At 33.6% G+C, this 22288-nt stretch overlaps 1 protein-coding gene across 2 annotated transcripts in view; it reads left to right on the top strand.

Annotated features, from left to right (window-relative positions):
• Nucleotides 1–22288, top strand: part of CSMD3 (CUB and Sushi multiple domains 3) — a 1575929-nt gene that overhangs the window by 770016 nt on the left and 783625 nt on the right. For both annotated transcript variants that reach the window (XM_031954893.1, XM_031954946.1), the window contains one exon: nucleotides 14697–14818. In XM_031954893.1, coding sequence (XP_031810753.1) covers nucleotides 14697–14818 — 122 coding nt within the window. The remainder of the gene's footprint in view (nucleotides 1–14696; nucleotides 14819–22288) is intronic.

Here is a 22288-nt window from a genome sequence, read left to right as displayed (position 1 = left end):
AAAAAATCATAGTCAACCTCCCTTCCTTACCATTAGAACTGGAAATTGAGTTTAAAAAAAGAGCAAGGAAACATCTGGAAGCTCTGACCACTTTTACATACCATTGCGTCATAAACTCCAGATGCATTATTGCAAATCTTGCTAGGATAATTCCCCCTCATTTTGAGTATTGCTCTACTGCTCATTGTCTCCTGCCCTTGACGTTCTTATCTTGACCCCTATCCTGTCAGAACGAAGTCATGATTCTTTCCTGGAATTATGGCTTGTCCATCTATCCAGTGTCCTTGCCCCCTTATCTGCCTTTTTTCCCGCTAGAAAACTGTATATTTAGGTTATTCTGTTTGCAAAATCCAGTTAGCTAAAACCCCATATAAGATTATTATCTTGCCCCAGCTTTTGGGATAAGAACTTACTGTTTGACAAAAATTGCTGGCAAAATTGGAAACTAGTATGGCAGAAACTAGGCATCGACCCACACTTAACACCATACACCAAGATGAGGTCAAAATGGGTTCATGACCTAGGCATAAAGAATTAAATTATAAATAAATTAGAGGAACACAGGATAGTTTACCTCTCAGACCTGTGGAAGACGAAGGAATTTATGACCAAAGAAGAACTAGAGATCATTACTGATCACAAAATAGAAAATTTTGATTATACCAAACTGAAAATTTTTGTACAAACAAAATTAATGCAGACAAGATTAGAAGGGAAGCAATAAACTGGGAAATATTTTTACAGTCAAAGGTTCTGATAAAGGCCTCATTTCCAAAATATATAAAGAATTGATTCTAATTTATAAGAAATCAAGCCATTCGCCAATTGATAATGGTCAAAGGATATGAACAAACAATTCTCAAATGAAGAAATTGAAACTATTTCTACCCATATGAAAAGATGCTCCACATCATTATTAATCAGAGAAATGCAAATTAAGACAACTCTGAGATACCACTATACACCTGTCAAACTGGCTAGAATGACAGAAAAAGATAATGCGGAATGTTGAAGGAGATGTGGGAAAACAGGGACACTAATACATTGTTGGTGGAACTGTGAATACATCCAATCATTCTGGAGAGCAATTTGGAACTATGCTCAAAAAGTTATCAAACTGTGCATACTCTTTAATCCAGCAGTGTTACTACTGGGCTTATATCCCAAAGAGATCATAAAGAAGGGAAAGGGACCTGTATGTGCACAAATGTTTGTGACAGTCCTCTTTGTAGTGGCCAGAAACTGGAAACTGAGAGGATGCCCATCAATTAGAGAATGGCTGAATAAATTGTGGTATATGAATATTATGGAATATTATTGTTCAGTAAGAAATGACCAACAGGATGATTTCAGAAAGGCCTGGAGAGACTTGCATGAACTGATGCTGAGTGAAATGAGCAGGACCAGGAGATCATTATATACTTCAACAACAATACTATATGATGACCAGTTCTGATGGACCTGGCCATCCTCAGCAATGAGATGAACCAAATCAGCTCCAATGGAGCAGTAATGAACTGAACCAGCTACACCCAGCAAAAGAACTTTGGGAGATGACTAAAAACCATTACATTGAATTCTCAATCCCTATATTTTTGCCCATCTGTACTTTTGATTTCCTTCACAAGCTAATTGTACAATATTTCAGAGTCTGATTCTTTTTGTACAGCAAAATAATGGTTTGGTCATGTATACTTATTGTGTATCTAATTTATATTTTAATATATTTAACATCTACTGGTCATCCTGCCATCTGGGGGAGGGGATGGGGGGAAGGAGGGGAGAAATTGGAACAAGAGGTTTGGCAATTGTCAATGCTGTAAAGTTACCCATACATATAACTTGTAAATAAAAGACTATTTAAAAAAAAAAAAAAAAAAGATTCTTGCCTTGGTTTATCTGTACCAAATGCTTTGGACAAAAGTCTTATCTGGCCAGCTAGCTTAAAATCCACATTAAAAATTAAAAACCGATCTCTCTTTGCCTCCTTTTCTCTGGTAGCACAATTTCATATTTCCATTTTTAAGAAGAAAAATAAAAATAAAAAGCCTGTTGATCAGAAAAGAAAACTAATGTCTCCACTACTTCAGCATGAGTCAGGTCATTCCATTTACAATATTCAAACAATAAAACTTAACAATGGAAATCCTTAGAAATCTGGTTCTTTTTACTTTCTCCGTCCTCTATAGCTAAGTGTTTTTGTAACAAAGATGAATGAGAGGAAGAGGTCCAAATACCTGGTGAAGTTAGTACAGATCAAGGTTAAGGGTTTAGATTTCACTGGCCTAAACAGTTGTAATTTAACTCTAAACAACTAATGATACTGATCTTGAAGATCATTTAGCCCAGCTCTCTCATTTTACAAGCATAGAAAAATCAAGTGAGTTGGAAAAATTCACATGGGTAATGTGTTCTTCAGAAGAAGAAATCAAAAGGTCAATTAATTAATTTAGTTTTTTGTACAAGAAACTGCTCTGAGTGAATAGGTTCAATCAAGAGTCTAACTTACAGCTAAAAAGATTGTTCAGTGGGAACAGATTTTGTTGAAGGAAGTTGGATCTTTTAAATGGATATTTTAATCTGATAAATTCTCTTGTTCACTCTGATAATGTTTTGAGGTCTATTTAATTAATGTCAGTATTAGAATAAGAGTACCTGTCCCACTAGAAAAATCTGGAGACTAATAAACTCTTTTTCTTTTTTGGAATTGCTGTCTGTCTTTTACCTAGATTTTAAGTAGACCACTGCTTCTCCATGAAGATATTCCTTTGGATATAAAGATATCCTGGTATTAATTGGGAGAATAAAAAATAAAAGAAACTACCTATTATTTTTGTTGTCAGAGTTGGAGTCAGAGGAACTAGGTTAAAGTTCATTTTCTGTTACTTGCTACCTGTTTAATCTTGCGCAAATTACTTAATTAGTTTGAGACTTAATTTATTCATCTATAAAAGGAAGAGTAATTTTAAATAAAAAAAAAAGTAATTTTAAAAGTTATCTATTCCAGCTATAGGTATATGATTTTTATGTTCTAATATGATTATGCAATTGAATATACTTTTTCTTTGTAGTCAATAACACTGTTGGCTGAGGTTTTGGTTAGTATTATGGTATTCCTAAATGACACAATATACTAGGTTTAAATTAATATAAATAATCCCATTATATGACCAAATAATTGGAATTCATGTTGCATATTTCCACTGGTAAGTTTGCACTGAAACTACCATATTTTACATAAATAACAGTTTATTTTACCTTAGAAAAACTTTATATTGGTGTTTCCATGTGGGGTTGTGGAAGAAATCACATAATAAATAATTGATTTACAAATTATTCATTAGGATGTGATTTTTGCCCATCTTGTTTACTCTTGGTTCCATTTTAGAGACTTTCATGTTTTGAGCTAGTTATCATATCTGAAAAGGGGGTGAATCTCCTTATGCATTGATTATGTACTTTATAAATTTTAATTTACTATACAATGGTCTAAATTAATACAGGTAACAAATGCAATATAGGATTATAGTTTTAAATGTGGAAGGAACTTTATAGGCAAGGCACTCTTAACATTTTTGTGTATCATAGATGCCTATGATGAACCCTTCTCAGAATAATGTTTTTAATTGCATATAAAATATTACATATTAGATTACAAAGGGAACCAATTATATTAAAATATAGTCATCAGAAAAATAAAAACAACTTAAAAAACCCAACTCCTGTTAAGACCTATTATGGACCATCTTATCCATTCCCTACTCACTCTACAGATGTAGAAACTGAAATCCAAAGGGTGTATAATACCATTTGCTTTTCTCTATCATGTGCTCAAATATGCTCAAATATTCTCTCTTTGATACAATTCCCCATAATATATCCATACTTTCTCTAATGCTGAAAAATAGTTTATCCTTAAAATCCCAGATAAAATGCTCCTTCTTCCCATGAAGCTTTTCTGGATGCTCCTAGCTTAAAATGATCTCTCCTTTATTATTTTTTTTTAATCTGCTTATTTGTGCACATATCTTATTCGAATCTATTCAGTTCAGTTCAGTAAGGAAAGTATTTCTAGGTACTATGGACACAAAACAAAAAATAGAAATATCTCCTACCATTAAAAGATTGGGTAAATATTATATGTACAAAGATGCAAAGAGAGAAGAGAGAGAGGAAGGGAGGGAGGGAGGAATGGAGAAAGGGAAGGAGGAAAGAGAGAGGTAGAAAGCGACAAAGAGAGAAAGAGACAGAAAAAGAGAGAGAAAGAGAAAGAGACAGAGAGATTGATTTTCTATATGTCACTCAGAGTTATAATATGAATAAAAATCCTAGAGATGCCTCTATGTCATTTTAGAATCTCCTAGGATTTGGATAAGTTAAAACCACCCAGCTTAAACAACTCAATTTCATCCATCTCCGATGTTTTCTCTTTATATTTTATTCGATTTGCTTCTTCCTATTTTTCAATTTTGACAACATAACTTTTTAAATCTATAAGGATTTAAAATCTTGAAGGACTGAATTTTCCTAAAGCCAGATAATCAGGCTAGTATATTTGCCCCCTAGGTTTAGAAAAGCAAATATTGTTGCCTACATATCAATTAAAAATTATTAATGGTAGACTTTTTATCTTAGCCTTCTGTAAGCCAAGGAAGGATAGCTAGACTAACAGAAAATGTCACATAGTGGACATGTTTTTCATAGATTCATAAAATATTATTATTAACTACCTATTAATTTTAATTAAAATAATTTCTAAAATTTACATGGTAGATTTAAAGTATACAAACCACTTTAAAAATATTAACTTGATCTTTTGGGCTAAAGGGGATCTCAAACATTCTGTCATTTGACAAGTACAGAAATTGGGTACCAGAGACATTAAATTATTTGCCTGAGGTGATATAGCTAGCAACTGAGCCAAAAGTAGAACTCAAAATTCATATTTCTTCTTCTATATTTCAGTATCCCCATGCTCCTGTCCTACCTGTGTATTCCACTTTCTAAAATCACAGAACTTGACAAAGAAACAATTGGAATAGGTAGGTCTCTATTCCAAAATATTATCTATACATATGTATGGATTTTTTTTTGTACGCTGTATCCCTGTTTCCAGTAAAAAATAAAATAAAATAAACAGGATACTTGAAAGGAATCACTCATTTTTAGTCCAGTATCAGGAAATTATTTGGTTTTCATTTAATAGGCTGTTTTGAGTCATATATCTTGCTTTGCAAGTACAAAACTTAAAATATTGTGAATATAAATCGAAGTCGTTATCATTTCATATTTTTACTGAAGCTTGGCCTCAACCTTATCTCAAATGTATCAGTAATATTTATGCCATAGATTGTCATTTCCTGTGTTATATTTTGTGGTGTGAATAGTACTAGTGTACTAGTGATATATTAAAATGATTGCTAGAAGATCCTAAGTATATTATTTTTAAAAACACTTAAAAGATATCTATAATCAGTCAAAAATAATCATAGCTACTTTTATTTATAATCACTCTCTCTACAAAAAAAGCTGAACAGAGAATTGAAAATTTCCCCAAATTAGGGCTTGTGCTATATCATAAGTTTAAGATGTAGAGCAAAAAGAGAAACTTCAAAGTTATCTAGTTTAGTTTCCTCCTTTTACATTTGAGGAATCTGAAGGCTGGTGAGATTAGTGAATTTGTTCAAGGTCTCACAGGTTGCTTGTAATGTCTGGGCTAACTTTCTGGAGAATTTCTGGAAAGGCCTTGATCTTTAGGTGGAGAAGTGATGAAGGCAGGATAGCTGCCACAAGGCTGGTTCAAGATGGAGTCCGAAGTCTGGAATCTGGAGTCTGTAGCTGTGGCTGAGAGAGAGTCTTCTGTGTCTGAGACTCCCTTAAATGCCTCAGTATGATTATATCACTACAATGCACTGAGCATATGCAACCATTACATCACCATATCACATTAACTATATATCTGTTGGAGCCAGTGCATCTTTATCAAAAATCAAAAATTAGTCATGTAGATAGCTACATTTAAAAGTTCTCTAGGGTTACCTGTGGCTCTCCCTTTCTTTTGTTTTTGGAGAAGCATCTTGATGTCTCTGTTTCTCCTCTCTACTATTGCCTGTCCTTGAGATTAAAAGGTATACCAGTGGTATGTAAAATCTTATACTGTGCACAAAAGTGTGTAAAATATTTAGAAGTATATGCAGGTCCATTATCTGATTTTATTACTTGTGGTACACTCCTGATGACAAAATCTTGTATAAGGAATTCAGTGACCACTCAGACTGTCTCTTTTGATGCTAGTATTGCAAAAGTAAATCCTAAAAAGGTGTCTGCTACAACATGGATAAAAGATAGATGCCCAAAAGAGTTATAATAAGTTACATCCTTTAGCCAAATTTCATTGATTCTCAAACCACAAGAGTTTTCTCCCCCAGGAGGGAATATAGGAGCATGGAAAGAAAGGCAAACTGTACAGTAGCCTTTTACTATGTCCTACCTTCCTCATTTGTTATCCCAAATGGCAAATGTAAAGCTGGAGCAACCTGATGATATTTAGAATGAGATTCTTGGGCTGCCTAAAATAAGCTAGTATTGGCCAACATAATTAGAAGGCTATCTGCCTTTGAATTACTATTAAAAATAGGACCTGGAAGTCCACAATGAGAGTGATATGCAAGATATAAATATTACCTGGATGCTTTCTCACTTGCTCTTGAAGTTTTTTAAAGAGCTGATATATATTAGAGCAGGGGTCCTGAAACTTTTTAAACAGGGAGTCAGTTCATTGTCTCTCATACTGTTGGAGGGCCAGACTATAGTAAAAACAGAAACATTTTTTGTGGGCCTTTAAATAAAGAAACTTCATAGTCCTGGGTGAGGGGGATAATCATCCTCAGCTGCTGCATCTAGCCCGTGGGCCATAGTTTGAGGACCCCTTTATTAGAGGCTACGAATTTTATTTGGGCTGTGGAAATTCTTTGTACCACACCTGCTTAATAAGCTGAATCAGATATTATATTTATATCTCCTGGATAATAAGTAAGAGCTAGCATGATTGTATACAATTCATTCTGCTGAGTGGACTAAAAAGGAGTTCTGACTACTTTCTTTATAGTTGAGTCATGGGAATATACAGCACAGATATTATGTTTGAATGCATCTGTAAAGATAGTTGGTCCTTTTAGAGCAACCTTAGAAACATTTTCTTCAAAAATTCATTGCCAATTATGTAATAACCAGGTTATCTTTAATGGAGACCCATGTGTAAAATTTGGAGCTGTGGCCAAGAAAATTTGAGCTCTGGGATGGTTTCACAGCATACATTAATTTGTCTATTGGTATAAAAAGGTGATTATCTTATCAGGGTTTATCCCAGATAATTGTACTACCTGCCTCTTAACACTTAATGGCCTTTAATAAAATTCTAGCCACAAGCACTGGTTAAGAAGTAAGACTTTGTTCTAGTTGTGCTGGGACATTTACTCACTCTATCACACCATGCCCTTGATGAAGGACTGCTGTGGGTGCCTCTTTTGTAGCAAAAACTGATATTTCTAAGGGTTTTTGAGTAACTCTTTCAACCACATTGGATAAAGCCTATTGGTGCTTTTTCTTCTTTAAAATAATAATAAGATGCTTCTCTCTGGGAGAAAGGGTTTCTCGGGGAGGTTTTCTGGAGGCGGCCTTATTTTCAGTTACAATCAATAATTACTCCAAAATTGCAGCCAGCTGGTAAAAGTTCAGATCTTTTATTGTGTCCTTCAATATAGCCCGGTTAGCTCAGGCCTATCTCTCTCCTTGGTTCCAAGAGCTCTTGCAGCTTTGTCCTTGGCTTCTGTCTCTGCTTGCTTCAACCTACAGCCAGCACCAAGTTGAAAGATGCAATGAATCTCTCTTTCCTCAAAGATAGGGCTTGTGGGCTTCCTCCCAGAGTGCTCCTCTCCAACCCCAGGGAATGTTCCCAAGTAACTCTTTCAAGCTCTAAGAGCTTCCTATATATATATATGATCTCCCAAAGGTTAACTTCTCCTTCTGGAGAGAGAGGGATTCTGGGTTATCTCCCAGAGTGCTCTCTGGCCCTAAGAACTTCAAGGGAGGTGTGAATTCGGATATCTCATACTAATCCCTGAAATCTCCCAAACGTGTGAACTCCATTGAGTACTTAGATACTTATGAGCTCTCTAAAGGTGTGAACACAAGCATTGTTTCTATCAGTTGTACTTAGTACCTTGTTTCAAGTTCTGGCCCAAAATATCTCCTTCTAAAATCAAATCAATCATATTGAACCACTCCAAATTAGATAATTATTGTCTCTATTAACTCTAATGGCTTAACAGTTTGTAAAGATTCCAACAAAAGCCCATTCAACTTCTCTCAAAGCTACTTGAGCTTCTTTTGTAAGCTGGCATGTTGAGTTTAAAGCATTGTCTCCCCTTAAAATGTCATATAATGGTTGTAACTGATAGGTAGTCAAGCCTAGCTAGAACTCTGAAAAGGTATACTTGAATCAAGGACAGCTTATGGTTAAGCACCTACTCAGTGTGAAATAATGGTTCTTTAAACATATACTTAATGTGATATGGTGATGTAATGGTTGCCTATGTTCAATGTACTGTAGTGATGCAATCATATTGAGGTATTTAAGAGAGTCTCAGACATAGAAGACTCTCTTTCAGACACACAGACAAGACTTCAGGCTCCAAACTCCAGACTCCAGACTCCATCTTTGACTAGCCTCATGGTGGTTCTCCTGCCTTCCTCACTTCTCCACCTAAAGACCAAGTCCTGTCCAGAGATTATCCAGAAAGCTAATCCAGACATTACATTATGGTGCCTGAATGTGGGACATACATCAGTGCAGGCCACAGTCTATCAAGTTCAGAGAAGGGCATGGCAAAGAAGCATAAGAATTACAAGAAGAACCAGCAGGTTTGACAGGTCTGATTTGGACTTCTAGCAGGCACTGGCAGGTGGCTCCTGTATCACAACAGATGCTAGTGAGAGAATAAAGATTTTAACCCTCTCTTTGGATTCTATATTCAAACTACATTCCAGTGAATGAAAAATATCATGTTAATCAATTGGGCAAGCATTTATTAAGAGTCTAGTATGTTTCTAACTGAATGATTATTAGATGTGAATTGACTCTGATGGCAGGCAGCATAATACAGTAAATAAATAAATAAAAATATGTTGGATTCTATGGAAAAGACCTGGGTTCAAATTCTTCTTTGGAATAAGTAGTTGTATGTGCATGGGAAAGTCTTTTAGCCTCTTTGAATTTCATGTTTCTCATCTATAAAATGGGATGATGACATCTATGGTACTTCTATCAGAATGTTGTGAGCATTAAAGAAGCATCATATATATTTAATGTTCATTGAAAAACAGAAAATACAATACAAATGATGATTAAATTTTATTTCTAGTATTTATGATTTATGTAGTGGCTATGTAAGAAAGGCTGGATCACCAGTCCTTAACTGTATGTGCATATGTATGTATGTGTGTGAAGGTGTGTGATAGACCCTTTTGGCCTCAGAATAATAATTGAAGAAAATGCCATATTTCAATTAGAGATTAATGAAAATAAAAATATATTGTTTTCTCATCTAAGTTCATGGACCCCCTGAAATTTATTCATGATCTCTTTGAGGTGCAAAATTCCAGGTCAAGAATGACTGAATCAAGCAGTTTCTGAAATGGGAAGAAAAACATGTAGATAAATCTCACCAGCCACTGGATATTTATCTACTCTTTAGAAATACAAGTAGAAGATTCTAGAAGATGATTTAAAGATACTGTGAAATTAATGTAGTTGTAAATATAAATAAGTGTATATTGAGATGTTGATATACTAGCTAGAAATTGTTAGTAGCTAGGAGATGCATACTTCTATGGTCCACTTACATAATTTCTTGGAAATAACCATTTTCTAGTTAAATATATTCATTTCTATACCTGCTTCTATGCCCAACCCCTATTTAGAGGAGATGGATATGTCATCTCCATCACAGATCAAATACATATTTTTATCAATAAGAAAAACTATTATTTGTGCAATTCTTTGTATAGGAATGTGAGAGATGTAAAGTGTTCAGATTTCTTTATTGCATATTATAGAGGATACTGGCCTTTCCTTTTGATTATTTCTTAAAATCAGCCATTATATTGTCTACAGAAAATCTAGCAGGGATCCTCAAACTATAGCCCGCGGGCCAGGCGGCAGCTGAGGACAATTATCCCACTCACCCAGGGCTATGAAGTTTCTTTATTTAAAGGCCCACAAAACAAAGTTTTTGTTTTTACTATAGTCCGGCCCTCCAACAGTCTGAGGAACAGTGAACTGGCCCCCTATTTAAAAAGTTTGAGGACCCGATTGTCTCACTTCTTAATACAGCTGTCATAGACATTAATATAGTTGGAGCTGACAATCAGAACTAACCAACTATCTACAAATCATGTCAGACAACTTTTCTTAATACCAGAGAGAGGTGACAAAAACAAAAGAAATGGGTTGGCTATTTGGTCCACCAGGTCTTCAGGAGGCCTAAGTGGTTATATTCTGAGTTATCATCTGCCATCACGAAAAAATCCATAAGTAGATTTTGTCTAGCTCTCATGCAAATGTCATCCACTTGTTAAAAATGAATGTGTATGTGTATAAAATTCTACCAAATTAGATTTTTAAATGACATCTATATCATTTATACATATTTAATTAAATATTTTAATAATCACAAGAAGGTCTTCTCTAGGAGCATGAAAATCCAAGTTATTTAGAACTTTATAATATACAACTTTCTGGTTGTAAATTATCTTTACTTATTTCATTACACTCACTGGGAGGAATCATGATGAGGGAGAGCACAGAATGTCAGATCTGTAAAGAACTCATTTTATAGATAATTAAACTGAGTTTCAGAAAAAAATGATTTTTTTTTTCAATGTCATTCATCTCCTTAGTAGTAACTAAGGAGTAGTACTCCTTAATAGTAATTCAGAATAGAATTGAAAGCCTCCTTATGTTCTGTCAAATGTCCATTCCACTATACAACATTGCTTTCTTATCAATGAACACTTGAGCTCTTAGACTAATGAACTGCTCAAAGCATAACCATGAATTCTTTTAATCTCAAAAATATTTCAGAAGTGGAGTAGGAAATCTTATTTCCATTATATAGATATAGATAAATATACATATACATACATATATATATATATAAAGTGGTTATGAATAAATAAATTTTAAATAAAATATTTTAATTATAAAAAGCAAAATTAATCTAAGGGTTTAAGTGTTCACAAAGTCATTTTCCCAGGGGAAAAAAAATCATTTCTAGTCTATGCTCACTTCCTGTGAAACTTACCAAAAAAAGGTTGTTTTCCTAATTTCAGAACTAAATTTACTGACACCACCTTTCTTCTTCTTTTTTTTTTTATTATTATAGCTTTTCATTTACAAGATATATGCATAGGTAATTTTTCAGCATTAACAGTTGCAAATCCTTCTGTTCCAACTTTTTCCCTCCTTCCCCCCACTTCCCCCAGATGGCAGGTTGACCAATACATGTTAAATATGTTAAGGTATAAGTTAAATACAATATATGTATACATGTCCAAACAGTTATTTTGCTGTATAAAAAGAGTTGGATTTTGAAATAGTGTACAATTATCCTGTGAGGGAAATCAAAAATGCAGGTGGACAAAAATAGAGGGATTGGAGATTCTATATAGTGGTTCATACTGACACCATCTTTTAAAGAATGGAAAGTGAGAAATGACTTGTATTTTAACATATTATAATAATTCATGCAGAAACACAAAAGGATGCTCAACCTCATCCTTTATACAGATGACATTATGATATTTGAAAATATTGGTCATTGAGCTCAAATGATTATTTTTAGTTCATATTTCCTATCTGTTATTAACATGATACACCAAGTGTCTCATATAAATGTAGTTGGGTTTTTGCCAAAAATAATGATTTAATTCTGCCTCCTAATGTCTATCTTCTAATCATCATTAGATTAGGAAATCATTGACATTACTTAGAAAGCTTTTGAAGTTATCATTGTCCTTGGACTGATAAATCAGGCTTTAAAAAGAGGTAATAGGATAAAGAATTTTTGCAGGGATTTGGGGGGAAAAAGTTTGTGGAACTATTTTTAAATTCTAGATCACTTCAAGTTTCTCAGAATTTATTCATCATTACTTTGAAATTATCAGTTTTCCACAGTTAATTCAGTTCCACTTTAAGGGTGTCTAAACCCTAAGAATTGTATCTTACTGGTTGTCTCATATATTGCCCATAAATTAGTGATAGCATTAATTAACATTAATTTAATTTAAGTTAAAATTAATTTATTTTTGGTAGTAATGAGTGGGAATGGGAGGCTGTAGAGAAAAGGGGCAGGAGTGAACAGAAAGAGCACAGTATTGAATTGTAAAGTTAACATAGGGTTTAGTATAATTCAGATTTATTTAAGCAAGTGTATAACTTTCAAGTAAATGGCAATGCTCTTCTAATAAATTAATAGAGGAAGCTAGGTGATACAGTGGAGTCTTTGACCTAGAGTTAAGAAAAACTTAGTTCAAATATGATCTCAGATTTTTTTGGCTGCATGATCCTGAACAAATTATTTAGCCTGTTGTGTTTCTCAGTTTCTTCAATTGTAAAATGATGGTAATGAGAATATTTACCTCTTAGGGTGATTGTGTGGGTCAAATGAGCTATTATTTGTAAAATTCTTAGCATAATAATTGAAACATAGTGAGAGCTTAGTAAATGTGTTTCCTCTTCCCTTCCCTTCCTTTCCCTTCTTTTCCATATATGTGGCACAGTGGATAAAACACTGGGCCTACTGTCAAGAATATTAGAGTTCAAATGCATCCTCAGATACTTCCTTTGTATTCTTGGGCAAATCACTTCATTGTGTTTTCCTCAATTTCTTCAACTTTAAAAGGAGGGAAATCACAGTCCCTACTTGGGAGGATTGTTGTAAAAATCATATGAGATCATTATAAAAGTGTAGCACAATGCCTGGCATATAGTAAGTGCTATATAAATGTGAGCTACTTCTCCTCCTATTTTTATTATTATTATTATTAACACATATAGAGAATATTAATGAAGCACTTAGCCCAAATTCTAGCACATAGTATACAATAATACAACTATATAAATGTTCATTTCTTTTCCCTTCTGCCCAATTTGATGCTTGCAAAAGGTTATCCCTAACCTGAACACAATAAAGTAAAGGAAAAGGAAAAGAATATCAAGTTTCCCTTCTTAGAAGGAAAAAGCTACTCTCTCTATAACAATTAAGGGACTGTGATTGACTAAAAGTTATATCCTTATCCTTTATGTAAGATAGCAAACTACCTGGAGAAAAGACTCCTTAATTCTCTCAGTGCAAAAAGTCATCCAGTTAGGGTCTGTATAAAATTTCTTGTTATCCCTTTCTACAAAGGAACATCAAAATTTCTTTCAGAATCACTGAAACACAGGTGATTTTCTTGGAAGTCTAGGTGAACTTTTTCTTGGTCCCTATACCTGAAAGCACTCAAAATTTTCATTAATCAATCCCTGCTAATGCAAAGTCAGTACAAATATTGTTTCTATGATACTCCTTATTAAAACAATCAGGTAAACTGAAAGGCTCAAACTCAAAAAATTTCTGAGAAGGGTGGGAATTTCAGTAAAAGACTAAGGATACGGGATTGAGACCCCTTTTTACTGCACAAGCTCTTTACTCACTCTTAACTGAATGATTTAATAGAGATGTTCTCTCTTAGTTAATTTATTAACAATGAATTGTAATGATTAATTGGTTGTCTCAGTCAATGTCCATTTATATATGGAGTCTATGTATGAAGATATATATCTATATCTATATCTATATCTCTCTATATATATATACAGGGATAGAGATGAAAAAGAGAGAAAGAGAGAGAGTGATACTTTTCAAAATTTTAAATGATATGCATCAAAGTCAATAATAGAAGTAATTATTCATTTTTTTTCTTCAAATGCTTTTTATGACTTCTGGATTAAAGATATATTTCTCTTAATATTGCTTTTGCAAAATGTGCCTCTTAAAAATATCAATAGATGTTAATTCATTCATTTAATGTCCCTCATTGTACATTTAATTAGCTTGATCTGTGTACTCATCACAATAATTCTAAGTTGTTTCTGAGACTCAGAAAATTAACTATTATATGTAAACAAGCAAAAATTTTGCTTTTAAAGCAATATAAAAAAGATGCCATATGCCCTAAAGGTGCTCAATAAATTGAACCAATGACAGTATTTGCTAATTAACTTTTTCAATTAATCCAAGTTTTTTCTTTGGTTTGTAGAGTTTTGTCAGCAAACTATTGGACTAGTTAGTGTACCTTTTAAAAATTAAACTAACCTATTTAAAATGAGTACAGAGTTTATCATATCTCACATGTATTATTCATGACCAGCTTTCAATTTATCTAGAAGAGATTGAGTTCATGAACTCAGGAAAAAAACCCTCAACATTTTAATTTTGATGTTATGCCATTAGAATATTATAAGGGAAATTACAATATCATTCAATGGGGTTATGATTGTGTAATTTTGTATACAAATTATTTTTGTAAATATGTTAGCATGTTGATACATGAATTGAATATAGTATTATTGAAGATACAATTTCTTTTTGCAGTAAAGACATGCGGCTCTAATCTTCAAGGACCAAGTGGTACCTTCACATCTCCCAACTTTCCATTCCAATATGATAGCAATGCACAGTGTGTGTGGGTTATCACAGCTGTGAATACAAATAAGGTAAGTGAAACTTGCATTTTTTCTAAAAATAAAAGTTGTACACTGTCATACAAAATACAAAACATTTTCACAACTTTCATTTCTTGCATACACATACGTATAAAAGGCACATAGTATATTAGTTAAAGAGCTGCTTTCAATTATACTTATAATACACTCATTATGTGATGATTAATCATTTAATATTTTTGTGCCCTAAGCATTTAAGATTATAAATTTCAGAGTAGGTACCATTGAAGTCATAGGTCCAGTATGTATCTCATGCACATTTATGTGTATGTTATTTTACTGTGATATTATGTATAGAATTTGTGATATTATAAATTCAAGTTTTTACTTTCAGCCCATCTATATTGTAAGAGTTGAACTTTGTGTGATAAATTTGGAAAATATGAAGTATTAATGAGGTCTAAATATTTTTTTCTGGTTATTTTCTTTAAATTCAATAAGCTTTTCTTTAGTACTTACACATATGTATGTTAGGACTATTTAAATTTACATATATATGTATTTGTGGAGAAAGATATGCTATACTAAAACTGCTTTGTGTGTGTGTGTGTGTGTGTGTGTGTGTATAAATGTCAATGATAGGATGAAAAAGAGAGGCAGAGAAAGAAGTGAGGGGTGGGGTAGACACTGGTAAACAAAAAGAAAGAGATCTAGAGAAATAGAAATCCAGCAAGACAGAGAATGTAATTTCTAGAAGCTATCTTTATGTGTTGCAGTTATATGAACTAGTTCTACAAAAAGTATCATGAATGACAAATTTTTTAAATTTTATTTTAGAACAAATTTACTTTTATAATTTAGTCATATTTTGAATACCTCAATTACATCAATAGAATTTTAATAATTACTAGAATTAGTGGGAATAATCAATCAGTCAACATGCTTTTATCACTTGTATGATACATCAACCCTGGATTTAGACCCTATGTGTACAGAAAAAATTGAAGTTTACTGCCTCAAGAAGCTTACATTCTACTGTGAGATTTCTTTAAAAAAAATATAGTTGAGTTCACTAACCTTAGTGATTGAAAAAATACAAACATAGTCACCAATTTTTAGACTCTACATTGTACCTACTCAACTTTCAATGAAAGGAAGAACATCATGACACACATCTCTTGCAAAATATTAGAAAATCACTATATTTTGACCTCATATTGAGTTACTTTCTTTTTGAGTTTAAATATACTTTGTCATTCTATTTCCTTAAAGACCCAGGGTATTGGGGTGTAAATTTTTCTCTTTATCCTCCTTGGCCATGCTATGTTGCTCTTAACTGCATGCTGAAGAATGCAGTTTACTTTCAGACAAATATATATATAAATATATATATATATATATTTGTGTATATGTGTACACACACACACACACACACAAACAAACACTATCAGAGCAGATCACCCTCTCTTGGTTAGGAAGCCCCACATTTAGTTTTGTGGAAAGAAATTTGATTTAGGAGAGAGAAAAAAAAATCATTTTCAAGAAGAGATTGACTTTTGCTTTACGGAATGAAAATTTCACAATGGGATTGAGACTGGGCATGGACCTCTGAGGGAACACAAAGAGATGGGGGAATGACTGATTGAGAAGGAAAAAATTTATTATTTTAAGACTTTTTGGAGAGAATTTTCTCTCAGTGACCATCAGATGACCTGGTTATCCCTGAAATTGAACTAGCTGATCGATCCATGAGTCAAAAACTCTTTCTCAAGGAATTAGGAGACCTAGGTCAAAGACTTGATCATCTGAGCTCATTATATGGCCTTAAAGCAAATCATTTAGCTCCTAGAGTCCTCATATTTGGAATTTTAAAATGGGGATAATCAAATTTATCTTTCCTATGCCATCAGTGTTTAATGAAATAGTAGAAAGTACTTTGAGAAAGGAAATTTAAAATTATACAAAATATTAATAACTACTAATAAAACAGATTCATTTGCATGAAAGTATTATACAACACTGGATAAGTAGATTATTATAATGTGTTGTTGAAAGGCAATATGGTATAGGGTACTGAGCACTAAATTTAGACTTAGGATCTCTAGGCTGAAATCCTTAGAAAATTGTCTAGCTGTGTGATATTGGGCAAGTTGCTAAGCATTTCTGGGCTTCAGTTTATTCATCACTAAAATGAACAGGTTGATGTTTATTTCCCCTTAGGTATTTTGGAGCTCTAAATGTATGATCATATAATAAATCTTTTGGTGATGTGTCAGCTATCTAGGATTGTCACCAAGCACATAAAAGAGTATGTAACTCCTTCGGGGTAAGAACTGTTTAATTTTGTTTTGATTTTATAGACTTAGCACATAAGATAGTTGTTAAGGGACAGGTCAATTCTCCAAGAGTCTCCACAGCTGTAGATTATAACATTTGAAGGAGTTATAAGGTAGCCTTTCCTGACACAGGTTTTGCCAACTGGGAATGAAATAAATTGGCGTCAAAGGGAAGAGGAGAGAGGTCAGACAACGCAAGGGCCTCTCAGTCAGAGAGGTCAGAGAGCAGCAACTGCTCCTCAATTTCCTTGTATCATCCTCTCACATGGCTCCTGAACGTGGGGCAAGAATTAAAAGATGAACCAGAGCTGTTCATGAGAAGGATCCTTCTAGAGTTAAGGAAGTAGAGCCCCAGTAAGATTTTTTAGTCTGGGTAATTAAATGGACCAACACATCAAAGGGCCGAGCCAGGAGACTGATTTAGAGACTTAAATGCCTGTTCTGACTATAGTCCTCTTCTCCATTTGAAAGTTTGCCTCGATTAACATCTGTTACAACCATCTAGAAGTGAAAGTGCTGCTTGCTTTCCTCAGTGTGCGGACCATGCTGTGGGGGGAAAATAACAGCAAAAAACAAAAACCAAAATCAAAAATCATGGGGAATTGTTAAGGGACAGATCAATTCTCCAAAGAGCATCCACAGCTGAAGGAGTTACTAGGCAGCCTTTGCTGATACAAGTGTTGTGGATTATGAATGAGATAAATTGGAGGCGGAGGGAACAGGAGAGAGGTCAGACAATGCAATGGCCTCTCAGAGAGGTCAGAAAACAACAACTGCCCCTCAGTTTCCTTGTATCATCCTCTCACAAGAAGAGATTCATTCTGGGTTGTATCTCCAGCAGCCACTGTAAGGTGACTCCCATGTTTTCCAACAGCTCTCCCATGTATTCCAACATAGTGATTGTTCCTTAATAAATGCTAATTAAAGTTTGTTGAATTAACATAATTGGATTGTTTCTGGTGGACAATCATAGTTGCTTTTCTGTTTACAGTCAATTCTACATGATAATATATTTTAAATAAAACATTTCATAACAATCCACTATATACATTTCAGGTGCACATTTATTAGCTTTCTTTTTCTGTCATTTAAAAAAAATTAAACATATATACAATAAGTTAAGATATGATATTTCACTAAATATTTTACATATTATTTAATATATTCATTTTCTCTACTATAGCATTAGGTTTATTTTCTCACAAAATGCTTATGTAAAGTCATTACATTTCTCAAATTCCTCTCCAGTATTAGTTATGTGATTGGAAGAAAAGGATGACATTTATCTGACTGGTTAATTTAAAAAGTTTTGCTTTGACTCATCCCAACAAGTATTAGTCAGTACCATTATTAGTATGTATATATGAGGAAATTGAAGTTTAAACTATTAAAATGTCTATTAAATCCATATAGTTTGTTGATATAATTTTATCACTTAATAGAAATGTTGAGGACTAGATTTAGAGTGGCAGTGACCTTAGCTGTTATGTAATTAACCATATTGGGACTCAGATGTCTCATATGGAAAATCAGGAAAAAAATATGGAAAAAGTACTCTGAGAAAGGGATGAGAGGTGGCACATTCCAGATAATTCAAACCATTTTTACCACCTTGGCCACCAACTTACCTCAGATCCTGATGAAGACATCCAAGGACCCTGAAACCAAAAACATTGACAATAACAATATCCTCCCAAACACAGGATCTGCTTCTAGTACAGTCCCACTAACATCATGTGAAGAAATCATTAAAGAGAAGTGCACCACTTTCCTCTTCATCAAAAATAGTAGCTGCTGGTGAATTGCTACTAATGGCAGGATAAGTGCAGAACCCCTGGGAATGATAGCATCTCCCATCTAAGATGACTGGCCCAGCAGTCTCTCAGCCATTCTTAAGGGAGGAAATTTCTGTGGACAAGAGGTCAGTCATCTCAACAAATGTCAAGGAATTGCTGCTTCAGTTATATAATAATATCTGTACAAATGAAATTAAAGAAGAGGTATTATCATCTGTTTTGCCAATGCACCCTGAAGACCAGAATACTATGAAGTTCATTTTAGTACTGTAAATCAGATATTGAAAGTAAATTCTTCCCTCTTACCCCTCACCCCTCCTTTGAATGTTCCTCCTATACTCTCATTTTAAGGAAGGATCATAGACCATTTATGTTTTTTTTTTTTTTTCCCCTCTTCATACTATACCCCTGACTCTCACTTAGGCTTTCTCTACCATGGTCTCAAACCAAGTATCTCCAGCAGAGTACTTACTAAGTGTTTAATAAATGTTTATTGACTGACTAGCTATCATTTCTATCTGTGGTGAAGCTAAAACCTTTCATGTTTAAGAACATGCTTGATGAATAGACTGTGAATCCCTTAAAGGCAGATGCCATCTTTTAAATTTTCACCCCCATCATTTAGCACTGTTCTTTGCACATTGTTAAGTGCTTGATAGATAATTGATTCAGTCACATTGTCCAATGCCCTTTTTTTGGAGATGATTAGAATGAGGTTTAGAAAAGGTAAGTCTTATGTTTAAGTTTGCATCGGTAACAAGTAGAGCAGAGATGTGAATACAGCTCTGACAGTTTCAAATTCAAAACTCTTTTGATTATATCACATTTCTTCTCCATAATAAAATAGCTAGGCAGAAATAAACTAACATGCACTAGTGAGGATAAATGAATACTTACCTCTTAAGTTTTCAATTGTTATGTAATCTTAGCAATCCCTAATAAGTAAGGAGTATAAACTTTATTCAGACAAAATGATGTATTTTCTAAGTCAGTCTTTAATTGTCCATAATGTCATGCAGCTAATATTGACCAAATTATTTCTTGAATAAATGAAAAGGCATTTACCTTAAACACTTACTACATTCAAATCACTGGGAGTAAAAATAGAAAAGAAATCAGTTCCTGTTCTACAGAAAGCAGGTAGTGATAGAGTGGTTAGAGTGATGGACTTGTAGTCAGGAAGACCTGAATTCAAATCCCTACTCAGATACTAATTGTATGACTGGGAAAATCACTTCCCTCTTACATCAATTTCCCCCATCTATAAAATTGTTGTGATTGTTGATTAGTCACTTCAGTAATTTCTGACTCTTTATCACCCTATTTTGAGTTTACTTGGAAGAGATATTGAAGTGGTTTGTCATTTTCTTTTCCAGTTCATTTGACTAAGGTATACATGATTAAATGACATGCCCAGGGTAACAGCTAGTGTTTGAGGCCAGATTTGAATTCAGAAAGATGAGTCTTTCTGACTTCAGGCTCAGTAGTCTACTCACTGTGTCAGTTAGCTGCCCCTCATCTATAAAATGGTGATATTTATAGCACCTATCTAATAGAGTTATTGTGGGAATTAAATTAGATAATATATGCAAAAAGCTTAGAATAGTGCCTGGTACATAGTAGGAACTTAATTTGCCTTCTTTTCTTTCCTCCTTCCTTTTCTTCTCTTCCATATTCTTAATCTATTTTCTTCCTCCCACCCTTTTTACATTCCTCCCATCCTTCCTTTCCTCTTCCTTTTCTTTTCCTACCTTGCCTTCTTTCCTCTTACCTTTCCTTCATTTCTTCCATCCTTCCTTCTCTCTCTTCATTCTTCCCACTGTTTTTTCATTATTCCTGTCCTTTCTTCATTCTTCCTATTTCCCTTACTTTTCCTTTCTTTCTTTTTTCCTTCCCTAACTTCTCTCTTCCTCACTTCTCTCTTATCACTCTTTTTTTCTTCTTTCTTTCCTTCTTACTTTCTTCATTCCTTCCTTTCTTCTATCCTTCTTTTCCTATTTCTCTTCATACTTTAAATAGGGAAGACAGCACACATCTGGATCTTTCTGAAGATCTAGAAACAACTGAAAGACATTGCAATATCTGCTCTATTAGGAAGGGGAAAGCAGGCCAAATAGCCATAAAGGAGTAGGAATCCTCCTCAGGCCAGGGTGACCAAGTAATATAAAATGAAGATGGTGTTGTTATGACTGGTGAGGAGAGATCTGTGGCTGCCTCATGAAAGGAAGGGATAAGATAGTCTATCTTGCTGCTACTCGAGCTTGGACACTCTTATAGTTGCAGATGAATCTGAATCTTCCTATGGTGAGTCAGGGGCAAAGAAATTCCTATTTACTATCAACTTCAGCTTGAACTCCTTTGATAACAGCACTACCTCTTAAATTTTAATAAATCTTTAAGCACATCAAAGAATATGTTTTCCAACTTGCTTTATTCATTAGACCCCAGAGTTTGTCATATTTCTTTTTTGGTGCTGCATATATATTAGACATAACTTATTACTTTTTACTCACTTGGTTACAAGAAGACATCATGAATCTCTTTGTTTTTTCATGTTGGGATTTTTTGTTGTATCATTTGTAAATCCTCTGATATATTGTAGTCTTCTAAAACCTTAGGGGTGATTAACTATGGTCATTGTTTCTGATCAGTTTTGGATTATATACCCAAGAAGTAATGGTTCAGTTTTACAATCTGAGAACAGTATAAATTGTTGATAGTAATTGCTCTCCCATCCATTTTCTGAGGGGAGTGAGACTTTCAATTGCAGCTTTCACAGTGAATTCACACGATTATTACTAATGTTGCATTCTTTATCAGTGTTGTCCTTTTTATAATGTAAAGCAAATTAATGATTGATATTAAAGTGCAGAGAATAGTGGAGTGGCCTTGAACATCTAGGTTCAAGTCCTTCTGCTCACAAATACAAGTTCTAGTGTCATAAGTAACTTTCTTATCCTCTCACCCAGTTAACTCTTTGAGTATAAACTATATCTGATGTGTCTATCTGAAATAGTGGAAGAAGTTTCTGTACCAGAAGCTCCCCAGTGGAATCTCTGGACCAGAACAACAATACCAATAATAAATGTAGTAGAAGTGGACTGGTGTCATATAAAAATATTAATTACTTTTATTTTGTAGCCTATCATTAAGCTTATTCTATATTTTAATATATTTATTATATACATAATATATAATAAATATTTTAAAATATTCTATATTTTAATATTTTAAATGTTACATATTGTTCCAAAATGCAAAAGTGTTTTTTTTTTTTTGGAGAGGAATTTATCTTAAAAATAGCTCTTGAATAATCCAATCTCTACCAGGCCTGTTCATCAGTCAGTAAAGATTTATTAAGTGTCTAATATGTGCTAGGTAATTAATAA

Source organism: Sarcophilus harrisii, chromosome 1 (assembly GCF_902635505.1).
Source record: "Sarcophilus harrisii chromosome 1, mSarHar1.11, whole genome shotgun sequence".
Classification (NCBI taxonomy): Eukaryota; Metazoa; Chordata; class Mammalia; order Dasyuromorphia; family Dasyuridae; genus Sarcophilus; species Sarcophilus harrisii.
Note: the sequence above shows the minus strand (reverse complement) of the source record. Positions and strands in the feature narration are given on the sequence as shown.